Here is a 23264-nt window from a genome sequence, read left to right as displayed (position 1 = left end):
GCCCGTCCATGCACTGCCTTTATAGAGCAGGTTCCTTGAATGGGACACCCCCTCCCTCTGGGATACTATCGTGCTGCGCCCAGAACCTCCTGGCACAGGCACGGTAGGCACACAGTTAAGTGCCAGTGAGTCTCCCGGCAGGGGCGCTTAGCTCTGTAAAAGTCCCCGGTTAGCATCTGCTGTCCAGTCACTGCAGCTTGTCCAGGTCACCTTGATCCAGAGCCGCGGAGATGGTTTCTTGTTTCCAGATCTGCATCATCTACACAAAAAGCAGGGTGAGCATCCTGAAATTTAGCTCGGCCTGTTGAGATTAGAAGGTCCAAAGAACTACAAAAACAAAACAGAAATGACTTTTCCTTAGCTTTTCTAGCACTTTCCCCAGCTTTTCTAGCCTGCCCTTTAACGGGCTACACTCACTCAAATGCTGTCAATCTTTTCAGACACGCTCCAGTGAGAAACTAGTAGGCTTTTCTGCCACTTTGAACTAGTGTGCCTCCCACCATAAATAGGAAAACTGTCTCTTGTCTCAATTCTCAGGCTGATCCATCCCAAGAAGTTCCCTCCCACCACCCCAACCAACAAAACTTATCAGGCCTGCAACCCTCCCAAAACAAAAACAAACAAACAAAACCAACCAGGCCTGTAAATCTAGGACCTGTCATTCCAGCTGCTAAGGACATCTGTGTCCTTCCCTCCCCAAAATACTTCAGAAAGTCCCCTCACAGGCAGTGACTAAGTGGGCAGTAGGCTGCCACTCACAAAGGGACAACTACTGAGAATGGCTCAAAGGTCAACTGGACAGGACACATCTAACAGGGGAGGTGTGTACCCGATACCACATCTCCTTTGTTCACAAAAGATCCAAGAGTTTTCCCCAGAGTCCAAGCCAGGAATCTCTTAGGATTGTATCAGGGCACTTGTCACACGTAGTCACACACTACACACATTTGATCCTTGAGTCCCTCGAAGGGGGTGGGAAGCTATCCTTCTGTAGGCAGGGCAGAATTGGTACACTTGAGTCAGTTGACTGCTCAAGAAAATGGAATCAGTACAGTCGGGGTCTGTACTGTCCACCAGGCTGTGTTGTGGACATGGTGATGGCTCTTCTCTCTCAGTAGTAGCCGCCTCAGTTTTCCTTGGGTCGAACCTGCCTCTAGATTACTTTCTTTGGTCTCTGAAGTGAGTTTTCATACCCTTCAGGGTGGGGGATGGGATTGTGTTTGAGAGGAGTGATTTGAGTATGAAACAGAAAGACTGGTTCCGGGCGACGGTTTGTGCTGGATGGAAGGCTAGTTTCCCAACAGCTGTGTGACCTCAGGCAACAAAAGTTCTACCTGTGGCCAGGAGTCTCAAGCCAGTCAAAGCTAATGAAACTGCCTTAAAAATCTATAATGTATCAGGCTACGATTTGTTAGCATCTCCAATAGATTCTCCCCACCTTGTCACAGTGCTGGACCACAATACCCAGCAGCAGGGTGGCAGCCAAGGGAGCTGCCTTAACATTCTCAGGCAGTCTCCTTGGGATCCATGTTTTTGAAGGTACAAAACATGGGTTTGGTTTAGTTTTATTGTTGTTTGGAGTTTCTCTGTGTAACAGAGCTTTGGCTGTCCTGGACTCCCAGGCTGGCCTCGACATCACAGAGATCCACCTGCCTTTGCCTCCCAAGTGCTGAGATTAAAGAGGTATGCCACCACTCCTGACCTCAAAGTATGTCTTTTTTGTTTTTGCTTCTCTGTTTAGCCTTGGCTGCCCTGGACTCACTGTGTAGACCAGGCTGGCCTCGAACTCACAGAGATCCGCCTGCCTCTGTCTCTCGAAGTGCTGGGGTTAAGGGCGTGTGCCACCATGCCCGGCTCTAAGTATGTGTCTTAATGCTCTTGGTTTTGTAGACTTTACCTCAAGAGTAAATCCAATTATTTTCTCTGGTGGTGCTTGGTCTACAAGTATCCTTGGAGCTATACTCCAGCCTCAGCAGGTGTAAGAAAAGGCTCTGAGGTTCCTATGAGCCGGGGCTAGGCAAGGGCTGGCTCTTGAGAGTTACTTTTCAGACCTCCTGGGGCCAGCTGATGTAATTTCTGGGCACTGTCTCACATAGAGGCTTCACTTATTTTATCCTTTGGGCACACGGTTCTAGTCCATGGTTGCATAGCGCCAACCGTATTTTTAAATGACAATGGTTCTCTAATATCTGCTTTGTTAAATGAAATATGAATACTCTCCCTTGTAACTGTTTTTCATTGGGAGTCAAGTATATGGCTTTCAGCCTGGGTAAGACCTCCTTCGAATGCCATCCCTTTCATAGCTTTCTTGAAATAGTCAGCTGGTCCTAAATTGAACACTTCTAGTGATGGGGAACTCCCCACCTATGAAGATAACCAGGTTCTTTTTACCATTCATTCTGTGGGGGCGGGGGACTTTAAGTATCTTGGCACACAAGTGGGGGTCAGAGGTTAATGGGTGGAAGTTTTGTCCTTCCACCATGTGGGTTCTGGGGATTGAACTCAGGTTATCAGGATGGTGACAACCATCTACCCACTGAGCCATCTTAATGGCCCCTAAATTCTTCCATGGAAGCAACCCCACTCCCAGTTGGTTCCAGCCACAGAAATACTGTGAAGCGTGTTTGTAGTCATCCTGTAGCACTATGGAAGCCTCCTTCGTCTCCTAGAGAATTGAGGGGCTCTCTTGCCTACAGCACCACCTCTTCTGTACATACTTTTACTGTGTCAGTGACACTGGCCTGTGGTAACCCCATACAGGCGGTGCTAGTGGGTAGAAGCATTCAGTGTTCTGAGGGACAGCCTGTTCCAGACAGCGTGGTGTTTTATGATAGGGAGTGGCTGAGTGGAGGGCCTAGGCCAGATTCTATCATCTTCTGTTCAGAAATCTTCTAGGGGGAGGGGAGGGGGAAGGCTTGTGAGGCCAGCTTAGGACAAGGTGCTTGCTGCCAGGTCTGACAGCCTAAATTCAATCCCCACGACCCACAAGGTGGAAGGATAGAACCGCCTCCTAAAAGTTGTCCTCTGACCTCTACACGGAGTGCACATTCACCCATACACAAAGTATACAGTCCGAGCTGGGCATGGTGGTGCACGCCTTTAATCCCAGCACTCAGGAGGCAGAGGCAGGCGGATCACTGTGAGTTCGAGACCTGCCTGGTCTACAAAGCAAGTCTAGGACAGCCAAGGCTGCACAGAGAAACCTTGTCTCAAAAAAACCAAAAGTCTAGAGTCTGGTAAGATGTCTCAGTGATTAAAAGTACAGGCTTGATGGCTGAAGGGACAGCTCAGTGGTTAAGAGCACTGGCTGCTCTTCCAGAGGGCCTGAGTTCAATTCCCAGGAACCACATGGTGGCTCACAACCATCTATACTGGGATCTGATTCCCTTTTCTGGTATGCAGGCATACATGCAGATAAAGCATGCATACATTAAATACATAAATAATCTTAAAAAAAAAAAAAAAAAAAAAAGTACTGGCTGCTCTTGCAACAGACCCAGGTTCAGGTTCCAGCAAAACTCTATCTCTAGTTCCATGAGATTGAACGCTCACCTCTGGCTTCTGTAGGCATCAGAAACACATGCAGGACACAGGCATACATGCCGGCAAAACAACCATACACATAAAATATAAGAAAACTGAAAACTGCTCCCTAAAGAACTTAGAAGGCTCTGAGCCCACCCCCATGCCACTCCCACCAAACCATTACTTCCTAGCTTCAGGAGCTTTCTAAGGCTGCACACAGTTCATCTCTCTGCTACTGCTCAGTCTACAAGGCTAAAAGCTTAAACTTCTGGGAGGCTTTCCCAGGTCAGTGCCGCCCACCCCCTTTACAGTAAAGGCCAGCCCCAGTGGGTCCTGTATGGAGGTGTCATGTGTCCAGCACTGCACAGCCCACCTGCAAGTGCTTAGGCATGCCTTCCTGAGCTCTCCAACTGTGAGTGGGCTGCGAATGTGCCTACAAACCAGTCCAGCTACAAACCAGAACACCCCTCGCTACCTACCACCCCAGACGTTATGCTAGGTCCCAAGAGGAAGTCCTAATTCATAACTAAACCTCTCAGAGCTACCTCTGCATTGAAGAGACTTGAATATACCCTTTCAAATAGGATCCAGTAAATAAGGTTAGACTGGGCCTGGAGAAGGTGATGGTTCAGTGTGGTTAAGAGCTCAAACTGCCCTTGGAGAGGACCCAAGTCTGAGACCTAACACCCATACCAGGCAGCTCATAACTGCTAATAACTCCAACTCCAGGGGATCGGATAACACTGGCCTTGTGGGTGATGCATGCGCGCGTGTGTGTGTGTGTGTGTGTGTGTGAAGTAAGTATGAACACAAAGATTAAGAACTTGAAGAGTGAGCTGGAGAGATGGCTCAGAGGTTAAGAGCACTGACTGTTCTTTCAGAGGACCCAGGTTCCATTCACAGCAGCCACATGGCAGCTCGCAACTGTAACTCCAGTTCCAGGAGACCCAAGACCCTCACACAGACATATAGGCATGCTCACACGCACTCACACATCATCCTCAAGGTAAAAAGGAGGATTACACTGTTGGAGTTGGGTACACTGTTGGCAGACAGGCGATTTCTGGAGCCTGCTGGATGCCAGCACAGCTACTGCTGTCTCAGATAAAGCAGAGGGGTAAAGCAGGACACGTGACCTCTGCACACACAAACACCAAATATACAAAACTGGGGGCGGGGTCAATGGGCCAGTGAGACAGGTCAGCTGATAAAGGCAACTGCTGCCAAGCCTAAGTTTGATCCTTGGAAACAGCATGGTGGAGGGAGAGAACTGACTCCCACAAGTTGGCCTCTGCAATTCACGCACACACATACTCACAGAAAAAGTAAATACAGAGCCGTATGTGGTGGCACATGTCTTTAATCCCAGCACTTGGGAAACAGAGGCATGCGGATCTCTGAGTTTGAGGCCAGCCTAGTCTACAAAGAGTTCTAGGCCACCAGGGATAAAAAGATCCTGTCTCGCTGGGCGGTGGTGGCGCAAGCCTTTAATCCCAGCACTTGGGAGGCAGAGGCAGGTGGCTTGCTGTGAGTTCAAGGCCAGGCTGATCTACAAAGAGTTCAGGACAGTCAAGGTACACAGAGAAACCCTGTCTCGAAAAAAAAAACAACCAAACAAAAAAAAAATCCCGTCTCAGAAAAATAGAAGTAAAAGCTTTTTAAATAAGATGAAGACAAAGAGATACTTCAAAAAGAACAAAATGATTAATCTTAGCACTGATTCCAAAGAACAAAGTGTGACATGTGACAGTGAACCTCTATAAAATGTCCATGCAGCTTCAAGTCTGACAATGGGAATCTTTGTCTGGGCCTGTAATCTGTCGTACGTGACAAGACACTGGTGATGACTGCGGCACTGATTTGTGCACCCCACTCACATTCAAGACATGCAAGCTCCATGCCCCTCCCCCACCCCTTCCAGACCCGGTCTTCCCTTCTCACAGTTGCCTCGCTGACAGTTGTACTGTAGTGTGCATGTGCTGCCTGAGGAAAGGGCCCGAGAAAGGGACTGGCTGCTTTGATCCGTGTCCCTAGGCCTCTGGTGGTGACTTGACACAGAGAGGGCCCTGAGGATTTGCCAAAGGGAGGACCAACTGCTCTCTCCCCACCTTTGCTCACAGAAACATTAGTGCTTAGCTCTGCCCACAGGGCCTCAGGCAGAGCCTAGTGCAAAGGGACCGCAGCTCAGTGTTCTGGGCAGCAGAAGGGGTGTGTTTCACCCTCTGCTTTAAGCACCACACTTCACGCCAACTCCTGTAACTCTCAGGCCAGCATCCCACACAACTCTCCCCACTCCATTTGCAAGGCAGTTATATTCTTTCACTGCCAACTTCCCAGTGCATGCACACCTGTAATTTAAAGGGACAGTAGGTAGTATCCCCTGGAATAAAACATGGCAATGTTCTTCATGTAATACCTGGTGTCTGGCCCTCTGTCTACCCCAGACAACTGCAGGTGAGGAGTCTGGCCCACCCAACACACTGCACAGTAGTAGCAGGATGGCTGAGAAGCCAGGGGGTAGCACTTTATTTTAAGACTTGATTTTCTTGCTGTGATTTTCCACAGATTCTTCCATGATTGTGTCGTCTTCTTCAACAGTCACCAGCACCTTTTTGCCCACTAGATTGAAGATGTCTTCAGGAGGATAGCCTTTGGGCTCTCCCACCTTCACTGTGAGCATGTCCAGGGTCAGGATGGTGCCTTCTGGGATTTTCACTTTGGCCACCACAGACTTGCCCAGCTGTAGACAAAGGAAGATCAGTGTGAGACCCTGGAGCTCCTACACACGTGACGTCCTTATAATGGGGCCTCGCAGCAGGGCCTTTACTCTCACCATGGTACACAGAGCAGTACCTCACAGGAGAGTGGACACAGCCAGGGTCAGGTGACACCATACACTAAGAGGAGAGGCACAAGGGGAAGGGCTCAAGTTGCACAGACCCAGGCTCAGAGGCCGTTGGCCTGGGATGCTGTTTTGGTTTCCCTGTTAAAAGGTGCTGGCACCATGTCAGACTTGACAGAATATTAACAGAATGTGACAGAATGCTCCCAACACATGACAACTGTGATTATTTTTGTCACTGTCTAGTCAACATCTTAAGGGAAACGTAAGCTAGCAGCAGGATGAGAATGTAGGAGACCCGAGCCCTGGCCCAGGGTGTATACAACCCTGCTGCCACTTCGTCCTATACAACAGGTTTAGGGAGGGCTCATGAGCAAGGAGGGTGACAGATGTTTAAGTGCCAAGGGTACCCAGGAAGAGGACAGACAGGACAGGCAGGCGTGGAGACCAAGGGCTGTCTGAAGCTCACGACCAGTGTCTCTACCTCCCCATAAGTCCTGTGAAGCAGCATTTGCTGTCCTCAGCAGCTTACACATACAGAGTCTCAGTGAGCCAGCTGCGGTGGCGCACGCCTGTCATCCCAGCACTTGGGGAAACAGAGGCAGGTGGATCTCTGTGAGTTCGAGACCAGTCTGGTCTATAAAGCAAGTCCAGGACAGCAAAAGTTGCAAAGAAACCCTGTCTTGAAAAACCAAAACCAAATTAAAACAAAACAAAACCAAAAAAAGGAGTCTCTTAGTTGTAATTCTGCTTGGAACTTAGCAGCAGGAAAAAGCTTGTGGTCCTTGCTGTGTTTCACCCTCTGCTTTACCCAGAGCCGCACTTCACGCTCAACTCCCGTACCTCCCAGGCCAGGGTCCCACTCCATCTGCAAGGCAGCTCTATTCTCTTACTAACAACTTCCCAGTACATGTGCATGCATAATTAGGGGGCAGTAGGTAGTCTCCCTGAAATAAAGCATGACAATGTTCTTCATGTAATACCTGGTAACAGGCCTTCCGCCTACGCCATACAACTACAGGTGAGGAACCTTGCACCCAGCATCCCTGCAACTCCAGGCCCTAAACTCAGAAGGGCAGAAAGGTTCAGGGCACCAGCTTCCAAGATGCCAGGGAGGCATGCTTCGGCCTCACCACCCTGTCCTCCTCCTCACTGCCCAGCAGCCCTGCCCACCCACCCAGAGCCTCCTTGTACCTCCCAACGCCTCAGTACGCCTTCTCCAGGTGACCCGGCTTCACCATCTCAGGACTTCACGCTGAAGCTCCTAGGGTCCAGAGGGCTGGGACCACAGGCTTCAGAGACTTAGTAGAAAAGCTAATGTGACCAGAGGTGGCCAAAAAGCCCCTTACGTAACCCATCTCCCTGTGCTTCCCATAGCCTATGATGCTTAGAAGGATGGGCATGGCATTCCTTCACCAGCTCCTCTGTCAGGCTCAGAGAGGCCATACCGAGCCCAGCTCCTAGCCAGTGTGCTGCACCTGCCTCAGGACAGCGGCAGGCAGCACCCACCTTCTCATTACAGGCCATCTCACAGGGCAGCAGCTGCTTGGTTGGGGAGCCCAATGCCCGCTCCACCAGGCGCACAGACCGCACCAGCTCTGCCAGCTCTCCAGGCTCCAGCGAGGCTAAGTGGTCGCTCCCCTTCCAGGTCTTATCCAAAGTGATGTGCCGTTCCAACACCTTGGCCCCCAGAGCCACTGCAGCAACAGATATGGCGATGCCTGTCTCATGCCCAGAGTACCCTATGGGGATATCGGGGAAGAGCTTCTGGTATTCCTGTAAGAGAGAAGAGGGAGCCGGGCGTGGTGGCGCACGCCTTTAATCCCAGCACTCGGGAGGCAGAGGCAGGCGGATCGCTGTGAGTTCGAGGCCAGCCTGGTCTACAAAGTGAGCCCAGGATGACCATGGCTACACCGAGAAACCCTGTCTTGAAAAAACAAAAAAAAAAAAAAAAAAAAAATTTACTTGTTGGGGAGCTGGAGAGATGGCTCAGTGGTTAAGAGCACTGCTTGCTCTTCCAAAGGGCCCGGGTTCAATTCCCAGCACCCCACATGGCAGCTCACAACTGTCTGTAACTCCAAGATCTGACACTTTCACACCAATGCACATAGATTAAAACAAAATAAAATATTTAGCCGGGTGTGGTGGCGTACACCTTTAATCCCAGCACTCGGGAGGCAGAGGCAGGCGGATCGCTGTGAGTTCGAGGCCAGTCTGGTCTACAAAGTGAGTCCAGGATGGCCAAGGCTACACAGAGAAACCCTGTCTCGAAAAACCAAAAAAAAAAAAAAAAAAAAAAGAGAGAGAGAGAGAAGAGGGGAGTGGCTACCCTCCTGGGGCTTCATACATGTTCTCCTTGTCAGGGAGATCTGAACAGCACCCCATTTCAGCCACTCAGGAGCAGAGCAGCCACAGGGGAAATAGTAAGGCACTCTGAGCCTCTCCTTTGTGGAAAGAATAAAAGTACACACAGAGGGTTGCTGGGAACTCAGAAAGGGTACCCACTGTAGTGGCTGGTTTTATGTCAACTTGACACAGGCTAGAGTCATCAAAAGAGGAAGGAGTCTCGATTGAGAAAAATGCCTCCCTAAGATCTGCCGTAAGGCATTTTCTTCGTTAGTGATTGATGGGGGAGGGCCCAGCACACTGTGGGTAGTACCATCCCTGTGGGTGGTCCTAGGCTCTATAAGAAAGCAGGCTGAGCAAGCCACGAGGAGCAGGCCAGCAAGCAGCATTCCTCCATGGCCTCTGCATCAGCTCCTGCCTCCAGGTTCCTGTTCGGTGTGAGTTCCTGCCCTCCCTGCTTTCGATGATGAACTGTTACATGGAACCACGAATGAATAAATCCTTTTCTCCCCAAGTTACTTTGGTCATGGTGTTTTGTCCCAGGAATAGAAACCCTAAGACACCCACCATACTGTAAAAGTTATTGTCATTGAGCATGCCTTCTGTGGGCCAGCAAGATGACTCAGAGGGTAAAGGCAGGTGCCTGACAGCATGAGTTTAATCCCCGGAAGCCACATGGTGGAAGGAGAGAACCAGCTCCCACAGGTTGTCTTCTGACCACCAGATACCTGCCATGGCGCATGTCCACACACATACATAAATTCAAAACATTTTAACAAACACCTTTTGTAAATGTTTAACCCCATGAAGACCAAGAATAGCAACGTAACTGAAATGGGATGCCTGAGCTCACCCCTAAAGCACTTGTCACATTTAATGAGCTTACACTGTTGAAACCAAGTATGCTACACCCAAAAAATATCAACTATACACACTGCCCAGTCCCAAAAGCACTCTGTTGGTGAGAATGCTAAATAATTAATACGTGATCTCTAATTCACCTAATGCACCAAAGTCCTTCTCAGATGAGTGTCAGAGATGGTGGCCAGCAAGCTGGAGCCCTGCAGGAAGATGCAGGTGGAATTTAGTAGCAGGTTAGGCATGGTGGATGGCAGAGGCCTGGATCTAGCCTGCAGCTCTGTGGCCAAAGTGCAGGCTGCTGGGCAGCGAGTGCTAACTGCTGTGACTGGGTGGGTTGGCAACGCCATTGTCTCTGCAGAGCCATGTATAGTGGGAGGGTGAGATAGTACTTCCGCTGAAGGTGGAAAACCAGGGGGAGCACCTGGAGTCACAGCCCGTGACTTGTTAACTATACTCATCTCTGTGGAGGCCTTTAATCCCAGTACTTGGGCAGCAGAGGAAGACTTTGAGGCCAGCCTGGTCTACATACCATGTTACAGGACAGCCAGAGCTACAGAGTGAGACCTTGCCGCAAAAAAAAAAAAAATCTTTAAAAAACTAAAATGTTTGTTTGTTTGGTTGGTTGGTTTGGTTTTTTGAAACAGGGTTTCTCTGTGGAGCCTTGGCTGTCCTGGACTCACTTTGTAGACCAGGTTGGCCTCGAACTCACAGCAATCTGTCTGCCTCTGCCTCCTGAGTGCTGGGATTATAAAAAACTAAAATGTATATAAACACAAATCATGAGGTATACATGCATGCATGCGTGCGCATGCGTACGCGCACACACACACAAAATGGAAGAAACTGATATTGGTGTTAGAAATTTTAATTTACAGTCCTCTCTTTGGAAAGCATATACTTCCTTGGCTGCCTGGGTCTAATTTGTTTCTGTCATACTAAAACAGAGCCTGTAAATTACAGCATGTGCCACAGTTGATTAAAAGGTTAGTTATAGGAAAGTCTAGGGATACAGCTCAGCGGTGGAACACTAGGCGGGCATGCCATGGTGCCGGGGTTCAATCCCCAGCACTGCAAATGAGCAAACAACAAAGCCTCCACAGTCTCAAAGGAACTGGGTCAATGAGACATCTCCCCCGCTTAGTGCTTACCGAGATGACGCGCAGGTTGGCATCCTCAGGCTGCAGTGGGTACGCGCTGGTGCACTGGAGGAAGCAGAAGTTGGGGTTGAGGGGCTTCACGATCTGATAGACTTGCTTCATGGTGTCCATCGACTGCATCCCACTGGAGATCACCATAGGACGACCTGCAGAAGCCGGCACCTTCTTCACAGGGGCTCAGATTCTCCCCCACCCACATCTCAGACACCGTGCAGCAACTGTCCTCAGCACCACGCTTCAGCAAGTGAAGCACACCGGGGGACCTCGCGATCCTGAGCGGAAGGCAGGCATCTCTGAAGATCAAGAGACTGCATCGTACAGAACAGGCTCCATCTCTTTCTACAAGTCCCAAGTGTGAAACACTCCAAATTCTGGAACCCTCCTGGTCTTAAATACTCAGGACAAGGAATAGACAACCTGCAGTGTATTCCTGGGCAAGAGCACAGCGGAGAGAAGCCGAGAGCTACCAGCTCTAGCAGCTGGCCTGCACAGAGCCCTGTCCTTATGGCTTCAGATGCCTTGCCTATGAAACAAACACAGGCCATCCCGGTCATATGACTCGCTTCCATCCGAGGTTTGTACTGAGGGAATGTGAGATCATTTACATGGGGAATCAATTAAGCAAGTGTGGAGATAGTAGGGAGGAGATTCCTACAGGGACCGGATGTGGCTCAGTGGTGGAGTACTCACAGCAGGCGCATGGGACCCTGGGTTCAGTGCCTAGCAACGCCCCAAAACAAAAGTGTTTCTAAGATTTGTCTCCAAAGTGGTGTGGTACCACACACTTTTAATCTCAGCACTCAGGCAGGAGCAATCAGGCAGATCTCTTAAAGAGTTTGCGGCAAACCTGGGCTACATAGCAAGTTCCAGGGTACAGAGAGAGACCTCCTTCTCAAAACAAAACAAAAACAAAACCAGTTTAGTCGCCATGAGTGCTATCACAGGGATCGGCCACTAGGGGGAAGGAACACAAAGCTTGAAGTCTAATTTTAGGGGAAAAGACACTTACCTTTCTTGGCTGTCTTTTCCAGATAGGGAAAATTGTTAGTGTCTCCAGATCCAACTTTGAAAAATGGAACATTCAGTTCATGCAGAAACTCAACTGCCATCTACAAAAATAATCAGAGGGAGCACCTTACACCTCTGTTGAGAAAAAACAGTGTCCTTGTGGGTGATAGAGAAACCTAGTGCATGAGCCCACAGACCAGGTCATCCTGTGGCCACCCACCCATCTGTCGGGTGCACATCCAGGGCTTGGTCCTGGCCATCAATAGCTACAAGGATCTTTGTGGGGGGAGGGGATGGGGGATGGAGGACAGACCACTGCCTCTGGCCAGACTGTTCCTTCCCCAGGGACTTGTGAACAAATGCAGAAGGGCTGTGACCTAAGCTTGACCCGGCAGAGAGAAAGTGATTAACCCTCAAAGGTCAAAGGCCAGAAAGAAGACATTGGAGCTTTGCCTGGAGGAGCAAATGGAGCAATATGTCTCCTAGTTTGACCTACTGATCAGCAGCTGGCCAGCCACAAATCACCATCAACCCTGTTATGTGGGGTTCAGCCGGAAGACTCGGGAAGCTGTGAGGTGTCAGCAAATGGTTCCAGGACAATCTTAGGACTAGAGGAGACGGACACGTACTTCCCAGCATGTATGAGGCCCTGGCTTTGGTCCCTGGCACCACACACACCACACAAAACCACACCAAAGGAAAATGTCATATTCTGTTACGTAACAAGAACTAATAAGGTTGGATCCATGAGTTTGAGACCAGCCTGGTCTACATAGCCAGTTCCAGGACATCCAGGAAGACACAGTCAGAACCCATCTCAAAAAAGAAAACAAGGGCTGGAGAACAGTTCAGAGGCTAAGAACACTGGCTGCTCTTCCAGGGGGGCTGGGTTTGACTCCCAGCATCAACATGGAGGCTCACAGCTATATGTAACTCAAGTTCTAGGAGACCATACAAATGGTACACAGACACATGTGGAGGCAAAACATCCACGCCCATAAATAAAAAATAAATTGTTAAAAAACAAACAAACAAACAAAAAACGGCCTGGTGGTAGTGGCACACGCCTTTAATCCCAACACTTGGGAGGCAGAGGCAGAAGGATTGCTGTGAGTTCGAGGCCAGCCTGGCTGGTCTACAAAGCAAGTCCAGGATAGTCAAGGCTACACAGAGAAACCCTGTCTCAAAAAACCAAACCAAAACAAAACAACCAAAACAAACCAAACAACAACAACAACAAAGAAACTTAAAAAATAGAAGACATCTTTAAATTAGCCCACTGCAGAGACCTCCATCCACCTTCTAAGAAAGAACCTCTCCGAACACCAGGGCTGTGGCCAGTTGACACAGCTTGTCCTCAATAGCACAGAGTGGGAGGTGCTTAGCCGGGGTCTGGGGCTGTTGCTCAGGGGGCAGAGCTTGCCTAGCACGTGTAAAGCCCTGGGTTCAGTCCCCCAATTAGCATCCTTCCCCTCCCCCCGAAAAAAAGAGTGGCTAGTCAGCCAGCCCATAAGCCTGTAATGTGTGTGCCCAAGGCACCGCCCACCCCTAGTGTCCAACCACCTGGTGCGGTTCTGGCTGCTCTTTCCCTGGGTAGATTTTTCTGTTCTTTTCCCATGCACATTTTCTCTCTTCTTCCCTGCATGTGTTGCACTGGTAAACAGCCCTAAGATGGACTACAGGGGAAAAAGAGGCTTTTTAAAAAAAAGTTATTTATTCATGTATTTATTTATTTATTTTGGTTTTTCAAGACGGAGTTTTTCTGTGTAGCCTTGGCTGTCCTGAACTCCCTGAATGCTGAAAGTACGTGTGTGCCAGGCTGGAAAGAATCCTTTTTAAACATAATTCACTTAACAGTCTTAATTTTCTCAGCTCTCTGGCCACATGTGGTAAATGGGGAGGGTATGAAATGTAAAGAGGGAGGCTGTAAAGCAAGTTTTCTTCTAGACAGTGTTCAAGTAGTGCGGCGCCACTCCTCTGAGACAAATGGTACACAGACACATACGTAGGCAAAACATCTATACAGAAAACAAAACAAACCAACCAACCAAGCACAGTGGCACTCACCTGAAATCACGGCACTTTGGGAGGCAGAGGCAGGTGGATCTCTGTGAGTTCAAGGCCAGCTTGGTCTACAAAATGAGTTCTAAGACGGCCAAGGCTATACAGAGAAACCTTGTCTTGAAAAACAAAAAACAAAACAAAATATCCATACAAATAATTTAAAATAAATTATTTTAAAATTTGAAAAATAAAAGATATCTTTAACCCACTGCAACAGACTTCTATCCACCTTCCAAGTAGGTCTGGAACCTTTAGCAGACAAAGTCTGGACTCAAGAGAGGAACCAAACAATTGGAGCTAAGGACACCTAGTGCAGAAAAGAAATATTTCAAAGATTTACCAGCCGCCTTTAATCCCAGCACTCAGGAGGCAGAGGCAGGCGGATCTCTGTGAGTTCGAGGCCAGCCTGGTCTACAAAGCGAGTCTAGGACAGCCAAGGCTACACAGAGAAACCTTGTCTCAAAAAACCAAAAAAAAAAAAAAAAAGATTTACCTACAAGGATTGCAAAATTTGCATGGAATTCTATCATCTTCAAGGTTTTTTTTCATTTGTTTGTTTGTTTTTTGGTTTTCTGAGACAGGGTTTCTCTGTGTAGCCTTGGCTATCTTGGACTTGCTTTGTAGACCAGGCTGGCCTCAAACTCACAGCGATCTGCCTGTCTCTGACTCCCGAGTGCTGGGATTAAAAGTGTGCGCTACCTCGCCCGGCCAAGTTTATTTTTTTTATATTTTTAAAAATGTATTTTATTAATTTATTCATATTACATCTAAATTGTTATCCCATCCCTTGTATCCTCCCATTCCTCCCTCTCTCCTATTTTCCCCTTACTCCCCTCCCCTATGACTGTGACTGAGGGGACTAACTCCCCCTGTACATGCTCATAGGGTGTCAAGTCTCTTCTTGGTAGCCTGCTATCCTTCCTCTAGTGCCACCGGGCCTCCCCATCCAGGGGACGTGGTCACATATGGGGCACCAGAGTACGTGAAAGTCAGTCCCCAATCTCCACTCAATTGTGGAGAATGTCCTGTCCATTGGCTAGATCTGGGTAAGGGTTCGAAATTTACTGCACGTATCGTCCTTGGCTGGTGCCATAGTTTGAGCAGGACCCCTAGGCCCAGATCCGCCCATCATAATGTTCTACTTGTAGGTTTCTAGGACCCTCTGGATCCTTCTATTTCCCCATTCTCCTTGCTTCTCTCACTTAGAGTCCTTTTTTTAACCACTACAAGAACACATCTCATTTGACAACCACCTGGGGAATCATCGCCTTCTAGTGGCCATTTTAAAAACTGCCACTTTGGTCCATCACCTGCAAGGGCACAAACCTACCACCTAGAAGCTCCTAGCTTGAGGCCCTGTAGACCTCCAGGCTGGGACCTGCTGGCTTCCTCTGACCTGCCCTACTGCCATTAGACCCCTTCTCCAGAGCAAGCCACACAGCCCTACCACTTCCTCTTTCCAGTTGCTCTCAAGTAATTCAATCAATAAATAGCTCTCCAGGCCTGACTGGGTTCCGTGCATGGAACAGGCCACCCCAGCTACTAGCTTAGGGAACTTTGACCAGCTTTGGCTCCTTAGCGGGTCCCAGGAAATAAACCTGTCTGATCTAAACCCTCTATCAAACCGATTTGACTTAGAACTGCTTTTCTTTGCTTTTTGAGACAGGCTCTTATTATTCTAGGCTGGCCTGGAACTTGCTATGTACGCTGGCCTCCAACTTTTGATTCTTCTGCCTCTGTCCTCCAAGGACTGCGATTACAAGGTTAGCACCACCATGTCTGGCTGACTGACTCAGAAGTCTTTGAACTTTAGTAGGAGCAGACAGTGGGCACAATAGCATGTGCCTTTGATGCCAGCACTCTGAAGGCAGAGGCAGATGGATCTCTGCGAGTTTGAAGCCAGCCTGGTCACAGGGAATTCCAGGACAGCTGGGGCGCTACAGAGACCCACATACATAAGTAAAATAAGAAGAGACACTATGTGCTCTCAGAACCTTTCTTCTGCGTCTATATTAAGAGAAACCATGGGCCGGGGCCTCTTCTTGTTGAAACAATGCCACCATATATAGCCCAGGCTAGCCTCAAAACTGCCTTCCTCCGCTCCCCACTTTGAGTGCTGGGATTACAGGCGCGGTCAGCTAGCCGCACTGGGGAACTGGGCTTTTCTAAAGCTTTAGTTTGTCCACATTTTATAACTGTCAGTAGGGTGGGGGCGGCACACGTCTTTAATCCCAGTACTTGGGAGGCAGAGGCAGGTGGTGGATCACTGTGAGTTCAAGGCCAGCCTGGTCTACAAAGCAAGACCAGGACAGGCAAGGTTACGCAGAGAAACCCTGTCTCGAAAAAACAAAACAAAAAAATCAAACAGTTTATGACTATCTCATGCGGGCATGTCTTTGCCTGCCTTGGATGGCATGGAGAGGGGCATGGCCTAGGACTCGGAGGAAGATAAATAGGAGAGCTCGGAGTGAGGTGGTGGCATGAGGCAGGTCGCAGTTTGGAGAGACCAGAGACTGGTGTGCTGGACAGAGAGAAACGTTTCAGTGCAGTGATTCAGAGACTGCCTGCTGCATTTGCTGTTGACGGAGATTGGTATTGCCCCCAGAAGAGCTCAATTAAAGTTGGGCGTGGTGGCACAAAACTTTAATACCAGCACTCGGGAGGCAGAGGCAGATGGATCTCTGAGTTCAATGCAGCCCTGGCCTACAAAGCGAATCTAGGTTAGCCAGGGCTGTTAGGCAGAGAAACACTGTTTTGAAAAAAACTTAAAAAACAAAAACAAAACAAAAAAAACCTACCCAATTGACGCAAAGAGCCGGGAGAAGTAAAGGGGTCTGCACACCCTCTCCCCACTAACCTTTCTCATACCCAGGGTTAAGAGGTTGGTGGAAGGGAGGTAGAGGCTTCAATACCCCAAGTAAAGCAGAGTTTAGGGAGCTGGATAGATGGCTCAGAGGTTAAGAGCACTGACTGCTCTTCCAAAGGTGCTGAGTTCAATTCCCAGCAACCACATGGTGGCTCACAACCATCTATGAGATCTGGCGACCTCTTCTGCTGTGCAGGTGCACATGCAAGCAGAATAAGTAAATAAATCTTTAAAAAACAAACAACAAAAAACAGAGTTTAAAAACAAGCTTCAACTCTGTTAGAGGCACCAGGCAGGCAGGCAGCTAGGGGAAGGGGGACAGGGAAGTGCAGAGCTCAGGGGTGACATCACTGAGCAAGTGTCCTTCAGGGGGGGCCCCAGATGGCTTCTGCTTGTTGCCTAAACACAGAGCTTTCTTTGGGCAAAGTCCACCTCCTCTGTGCACCACCCTGACAGGTGTCCAGGGAACTTTTTCAGCCTGCATAAAATCTGTCACACCTTAACCTTTCCTGAGCACACAGAGGCGCCCAGAGCAGCATGCACAGCAGAGAAAGGAGGGACTCGGTAAATGCTGGCTGTCATAAGGAAGTGAGGGGAAGCCACCTGCTTCAGAAACAGAGGGGGATAGGGGGACACAGAAGGACAGACAACTCAACCAAGCCAGCTCTAAGGAGGCCAGGCAAGAACTGCTGGCTTGGCAAGGCAAGCATAATTTACTCCCCCCCCCCCCCTTTTCTTTTTGGTTTTTTTGAGAGAGGGTTTCTCTGTGTAGCCTTGGCTGTCCTGGACTCGCTTTGTAGACCAGGCTGGCCTCGAACTCACAGCAATCTACCTGCCTCTGCCTCCCAAGTGCTGACATTAAAGGTGTGTGCCACTATACCTGTCTCAATTTACTCTTTTGTAAAAGGTTTTACAGACCCATTTCCCCCCTCGCTGCCCCAGGCTAGCCAGGAGAGCAAGGGAAGCAAGAGGGTTCTCAGTTGAGAAAAGCAATACTGTTTGCGGCTCAGAATTGTGTTGTCCAGGCTGGTCATGCCAGCTGTCCTCCAGACTCCATCTACCCCCCAGGGGCTGGGACTATTAGTCTTTTTACTTTTTGGGTTGCTTTTCATCCTACCCCACCCCCCACCCCCACCCCTGCCATGATGGAAGGAGAAAAGCAACTCCTCCAAGTTCTGGGGTTGACCTTGACACGTGGCAAGCGCCTTTCCTCGCTCAGTGCCTTCTCACTCTAATGTTGAACTGAGAAAAATCTGATCTCCCTGAAGCATGAAAACAACACGCTTGCCAGAAGCCTGGGCTCGCTACCTCTCCTCATCCATCTATTTTGTTGTTGTTGTTGTTTCGTTTTGTCTTTCGAGACACGGTTTCTCTGTGTAGCCCTGGCTGTCCTAGAACTCACTCTGTACACCAGGCTGACCTCAAACTCACAGACATCAGCCTGTCTGTCTTCCAAGTGCTAGATTAAAGGCATGTGCCATCAGTACCGGGCTAATTTTTTTTTTAATTTTGTGTATGTATTTATTTAAGGCAGAGTAGCATAAGGGCCGTGGCACAAGTAAGGATACGTGGACATCTAAGGACAACTTGAGAGAGCTTGTTTTCTCTGTCCACCATGAAGGACATGGGGGCAACTGGAATTACTGCTAAGCACCTCACAGGCCCTATTTAGTTATCTTTGAAATGGAATCTCACTTCTTGTAGCTCTGAGTAGTCTGAAACTCACCATACAGCCTAGGCTGGTTTTGAACTCACAACAATCCTCCTGCCTAAACTAGCCAGGGCTGGAATGACAGGCACCAGGACCAATGCTTACAATTACACATATATTTTGAAGTCTAGAAGACCAACACAAGGGCAGAAGTATCTTTTACATATTAGGTGTGGTAGGGCACACCTTTAATCCCAGCACCAAGGAGAGGGAGGCAGCGGCAGGAAACTCAGTGAATTGCAGGTCAGCCTGATCTACATAAAGGGTTCTGCTAGGATTACATAGTAAGGCATAGTGAGAGACCAACAGAGAGACTGTGTGTGTGTGTGTGTGTGTGTGTGTGTGTGTGTGTGTGTGTGTATGCGCGCACAAGCAAGCCTTTCCACAATCTGACTAAAGCAATGAGAAACTAACCCAAGGACAGTAAAAGCACATCCCTAAAGTCCACCCTAACACCCATTTCTAGAGAGCAACTCTAAGGAAGCAACTAAGGATGCACAGTAAAGATGCTCATCTTGGCTTCTGTATTGTTCTGAGAGTCTCAGCAATCTCAGGCTGGCCTCAAACTTACCCCGGAGCTGAGGCTGGTCTGAACTACTCTACCTCCCAGGTGCTAGAGTTGTAAGTGGGTGCCACTAAGCCTGCTTCGGCATCCCATGGGTCCACTAGCAGCTGCTAAGCAGGCTGGGCGCTCACCTCATCCATGCCAGAGGCAGTGAAGAAGATGCCAATCTCCTGCGCATAGCTCTGCAGCTCCTTGTACTGGGAGTGGCTGAATTCCAGGTGCCTTTTGTGCTCCCCGTATGTCTTCCCCCAGGAATGCTTCGAAGTATACGGTCTCTCCAGGGCCTTCCGGTTAAACTTGAACTCCAGCTCACTCTTCTGAAACTTAGCGCAGTCAGCCCCGCACTCCTGTAACACGCAGTAGGACATTTTCAGTGACCTGGAGCAGGAATCTTGGGAGAACATGACGTCATTACATTCAGACAAAAGGGGCTGTGGCTGCAGAGATGCTCAGTGGGTGAAGTGAGGTCACAAGGGCTGACGTTCAGTCCCCGGCACCCATGAAAAAGATGGTGCCATGTGCCTATAGCGCCATCCCCAGGGCTGGCCGACCAGCCAGTCTAGCCAAATTCATGAGCAATAGGTTCAGGGAGAAACTTTGTCTCAAGTGATAAAGTGGAGGATTGGTAATATGGATCGTCAAATAACAATGCTTGCCAATAAGCCTCACAAACTGAGTCTGATCCTGGGGCCCACACAGGGAGGGGTAGGCGAAAACTCCTGGAAGCTCAGACCTCCAAAGATACACTGAGCCTTGTGTGCACATACACATAATTTAAACAAATAAATCATAGGGGGAAAATATTTAAACCAAGCTTTAATCCCAGCACTCGGGAGACAGAGTCAGGTGGATCTCTGTGAGTTCGAGGCCAGCCTGGTCCACAAAATGAGTCTAAGACAGCTAGGGCTGTTACACAGAGAATCCCTGTCTCGACAAAACAAAAACAAAAACAAAAAACAAAAAAAAAATATTTAAACAAAGTATAATGGTGTGTGCCTTTAATGCCAGGCACCTAAGAGGCAGTGGCCAGCCTGGTCTACATAGCAAGTTCCAAGCCATCCAGGACTACAACATAGTCCTGTCCTGGTCCTGTCTTAAAAAGAAAAGAAAAAAGAAAGACAAAAAGTTTTAAATCCTTTGAAAAATGTACTTCACTGGGCTGGTGAGATGTCTCAGCAGGTAAATGCTCAGGCCATCCGGTGTGATGACCTGGGTTCAGGCCCTGAGACGCACATCTGTGCACACGCACTCTAAATATAACAGGCTCATCACGTGAGCAAGTGAGCTTGTATGCTGCAAACTCTAGGTAACAGAACTTATAGCTGTGGCTCCTGCCACAAACGGCAGCAAAGACTAAATGTAGGGTTGTAAGAAATTCTCCGGCTTTAAATCTCAAAACATCAGCAAAAATAGAGTGAAATGAGAAAAATCTGAGGCCCAGAAAAGTCACCTGCTCAGAACCATTCATCTAGCAAACGTCCTGACTGGAGGCCAGGCCCCTTGCATGACAGCACAGCCCCAGCCCTGTCACTGTGTCCACCAACCCCAATGCCCTCCAGAGCTAAAGAGAAACTCTGAGAGAAAACCTATAACTCTGTTGGCACAGTTTTATATCTCTAGATAGTTTTACAGCCTACATAGCTAGGCTGTATAGCTCTCACCTTATCATACAAAGAGGTCACGCCTTTGAAAAACAGACTGTTCCTTGGAAAGAAAAGCAGGGATCTCCCTCTTGACAACACAAAGCCTGGAGATCTGTGTCTAAAGCAAAGATTAAAAACCACACATTTCTGAAACAATGTCTCATTATGTAGCTCTGATGGGCCTGGAACTTGCAAGGTATACCAGGCCGGCCTTGAACTCACAGAGATCTGACTCCCTCTATTTCCAAATGCTGGGACCAAAGACACACTCCACAGCAACCAGCCTTTTCAGTCTCTACAATGAAGCTGACAACTGGCTGTTGTAGGAATTAAAGACACTTAATTGCGCTTAGCTCAGCACCTCAGAGCGAGATCTAAATCCTGCTAGCAGTTACTTTAAAGTCTCTTTGTGCTTTGATGGCACTGCATTCACAAGACCAGTTAGTTAATCCTGAGGAAGGGTAAGAAAAAACTTATCAGGTGATATGAAGTTAGGCGACCAGCTAACAATGGTGAGAGCTACCTTTTTTTTTAAGCTTTCTGAGACAGGGTTTCTCTGTGTAGCCCTGGCAGTCCTGGACTGAACTCTGTAGACCAGGCTGGCCTGGAACTCAGAGATTATGCCTCTGCCTCCTGAGTGCTGGGATTAAAGGCCTGCACCACTGCTGCCACCATTTTTTTTGGGGGGAGTGTTTTGTTTGCATGAATGTCTGTGCACTCTGAGTATGTGTGTGTCTGGTGTGAGCAGAGATGAAAAGAGGGTGTCAGATCCCCCAGAACTGGGGTTAGAGACAGCTGTGAGTGTCGTGTGGGTGTTGAAAACTGAACCCAGGTCCTGTGGAAGAGAAGCCAGTGTTCTTAACCACTGAGGCAATTTTCCAGCTCCAGGAACTGCTTGCTGACTGTAATGGCCCATGTCTGTAATCCCAGCACTTGGGAGACTGAGGCAGGGGCACTACCACAAGTTTGAGCCTAGTCTGGTCTACATAGTCTTCCAAGCCAATCCACATTATAGACTCAATCAAAACTCAATCAATTAAAAAGACGATAAACCAAGAAATCATGGGACAGACTTTATTAAAGTTGGGGCATAGGGTCACAATGATAAACACTAACATCTCTTCAAAGGCAGAAAGGCTGAAAGTATGACAAGCCTGAAGTGAAGATTTGCTCCTGTAATCCCAGCACTTGGAAGACAGAAACAGAGTGACTGAGGAAGAGCCTGGGCTATATGGTGAGTCCCAGGCTAGCCCAGGTTAGAGTGAGACCCTGTTTCAAAAGGACTAGAAACAGAACAGTGTGAGACCTAGGGCTGCGGGGTGTGGGTGGAGAAATCATCCTTGTAGTCCGGACTTTTCTGAGTGGTTATTTTCTAAGAGAAAGGGGGGTAGGGGAAGAACGACTCATAAGCATCTTAGCAGTAGTAGGGGTCATCTGAGGAGTTCTGACTAGCGTACTTTACACTCCTTTCTTCTGTTGAGGCTCATCACAACTCCAGGAAGCAGGTTTTCAAATCAGACAGCTTAGGCGTAGAGGTTCCCTAACAGGATCTGCACTCCTCACCGTGTAATAATCCAAACACTGGGAGTGACAGGAGAAGAAAAGCTACAGCAACTTCCGAGGACTGTGGACAAATGTCACGGCAGGATCTCCAAGGTGACATATGACAAGCAGCAAGGGGCTGGGTGCCTAAGATCCTGGTTAGGTAGGGAGCCATGAAAGCTGACAGGCAGGAGTAGAAAGCTGATCTAACCGGAAAGGGAAAGAAAGAGGTCTGGTCAGCCGGGAGGGCGAGTCGCGGAGCTAAGGCAAGTGAGACACCAAGTACCAGAAGGCTCTCGCGGCCCCGCTCTCCCGAGCTCCTCTGTGAACTCTCCCGGGGCCCCTCCGTTAACCCGCCTCCCGGGCTTCTCTCAAACTCCTCGGTTAACCCTACGCGGACCTGCCCCGGCCCCGCCCCCTCACCTTGGCAGTGCGGATCATACGCTTGGCCACGTCCAGGTCTCCCTGGTGGTTCTGGCCGATCTCGGCGATGATGAAGCACGGGTGTTGCCCACCCACCCAGCGCCCGGGACACAGCTCCAACTCCAGCGGCATGGTGCTTGCCCCGCCGGCTCGCTGCTCCAGGCGTTTCCGCACCCGCCGCGCAGGCCCGCAGGTCCCGGCCCCGCCACGTCAGCCGGCGGCCGCCGCACAGCCAATCCGTGGGCCCAGTCTCGCTCGGCAGCCAATCGGAGCTCTCCCTCGCGAAGAGCGGGGAGAAGAGCAAGCCACGCCCCTCCTGCGCCGCGGAGGCCCGTGGCTGGAGCAACGGGTTTGCCCACAGCCTTCAGGCACAGCGAGGACTACTTTACAACTGGACACTAAGGACTAGTAGAGAGTGCGCCCCACAGTGCAGACAGGAAGACCTGCGTTCGAATCCCATGGCTGCTGGTTCTGAGACGGAACAGAAAGACATGGAACATGAAAAGGAAGAGGCGCACTCACCCAGGAACCCAAGTGACCCTCTTGTCCGCAGCTTAGCAGGAATTTCCACAGTTAACGCTGCCTCATTCTCCTTTTCCAGCTGTAGCCTGCAGTTTTCTAGAAATCTCACAAGAAACCACGTTTAGAAGGAAAGGGCAAATACCAAACCCCTCATGCAACCCTAGTGGCTCCTGGTTTTACCCTATCAGA

The 23264-nt window shown here is 49.2% G+C and overlaps 1 protein-coding gene across 1 annotated transcript; it reads right to left on the bottom strand.

The window, feature by feature from the left end:
• Positions 1–5868: 5868 nt before the first annotated feature.
• Positions 5869–22728, bottom strand: Nans (N-acetylneuraminate synthase). The gene is made up of 6 exons (XM_051161715.1): positions 22554–22728; positions 19077–19292; positions 11741–11840; positions 10723–10877; positions 7877–8143; positions 5869–6265 (listed from the first exon to the last, which is right to left on the bottom strand). Exons 1-6 carry the CDS (start codon positions 22683–22685, stop codon positions 6056–6058), a joined length of 1080 nt encoding a protein of 359 aa, XP_051017672.1. The 5' UTR covers positions 22686–22728; the 3' UTR covers positions 5869–6055.
• Positions 22729–23264: the final 536 nt, after the last annotated feature.

Source organism: Acomys russatus, chromosome 2 (assembly GCF_903995435.1).
Source record: "Acomys russatus chromosome 2, mAcoRus1.1, whole genome shotgun sequence".
Taxonomy (NCBI): Eukaryota; Metazoa; Chordata; class Mammalia; order Rodentia; family Muridae; genus Acomys; species Acomys russatus.
The sequence above is the reverse complement of the archived record's forward strand: the minus strand, read 5'-3'. Positions and strand labels throughout refer to the sequence as shown.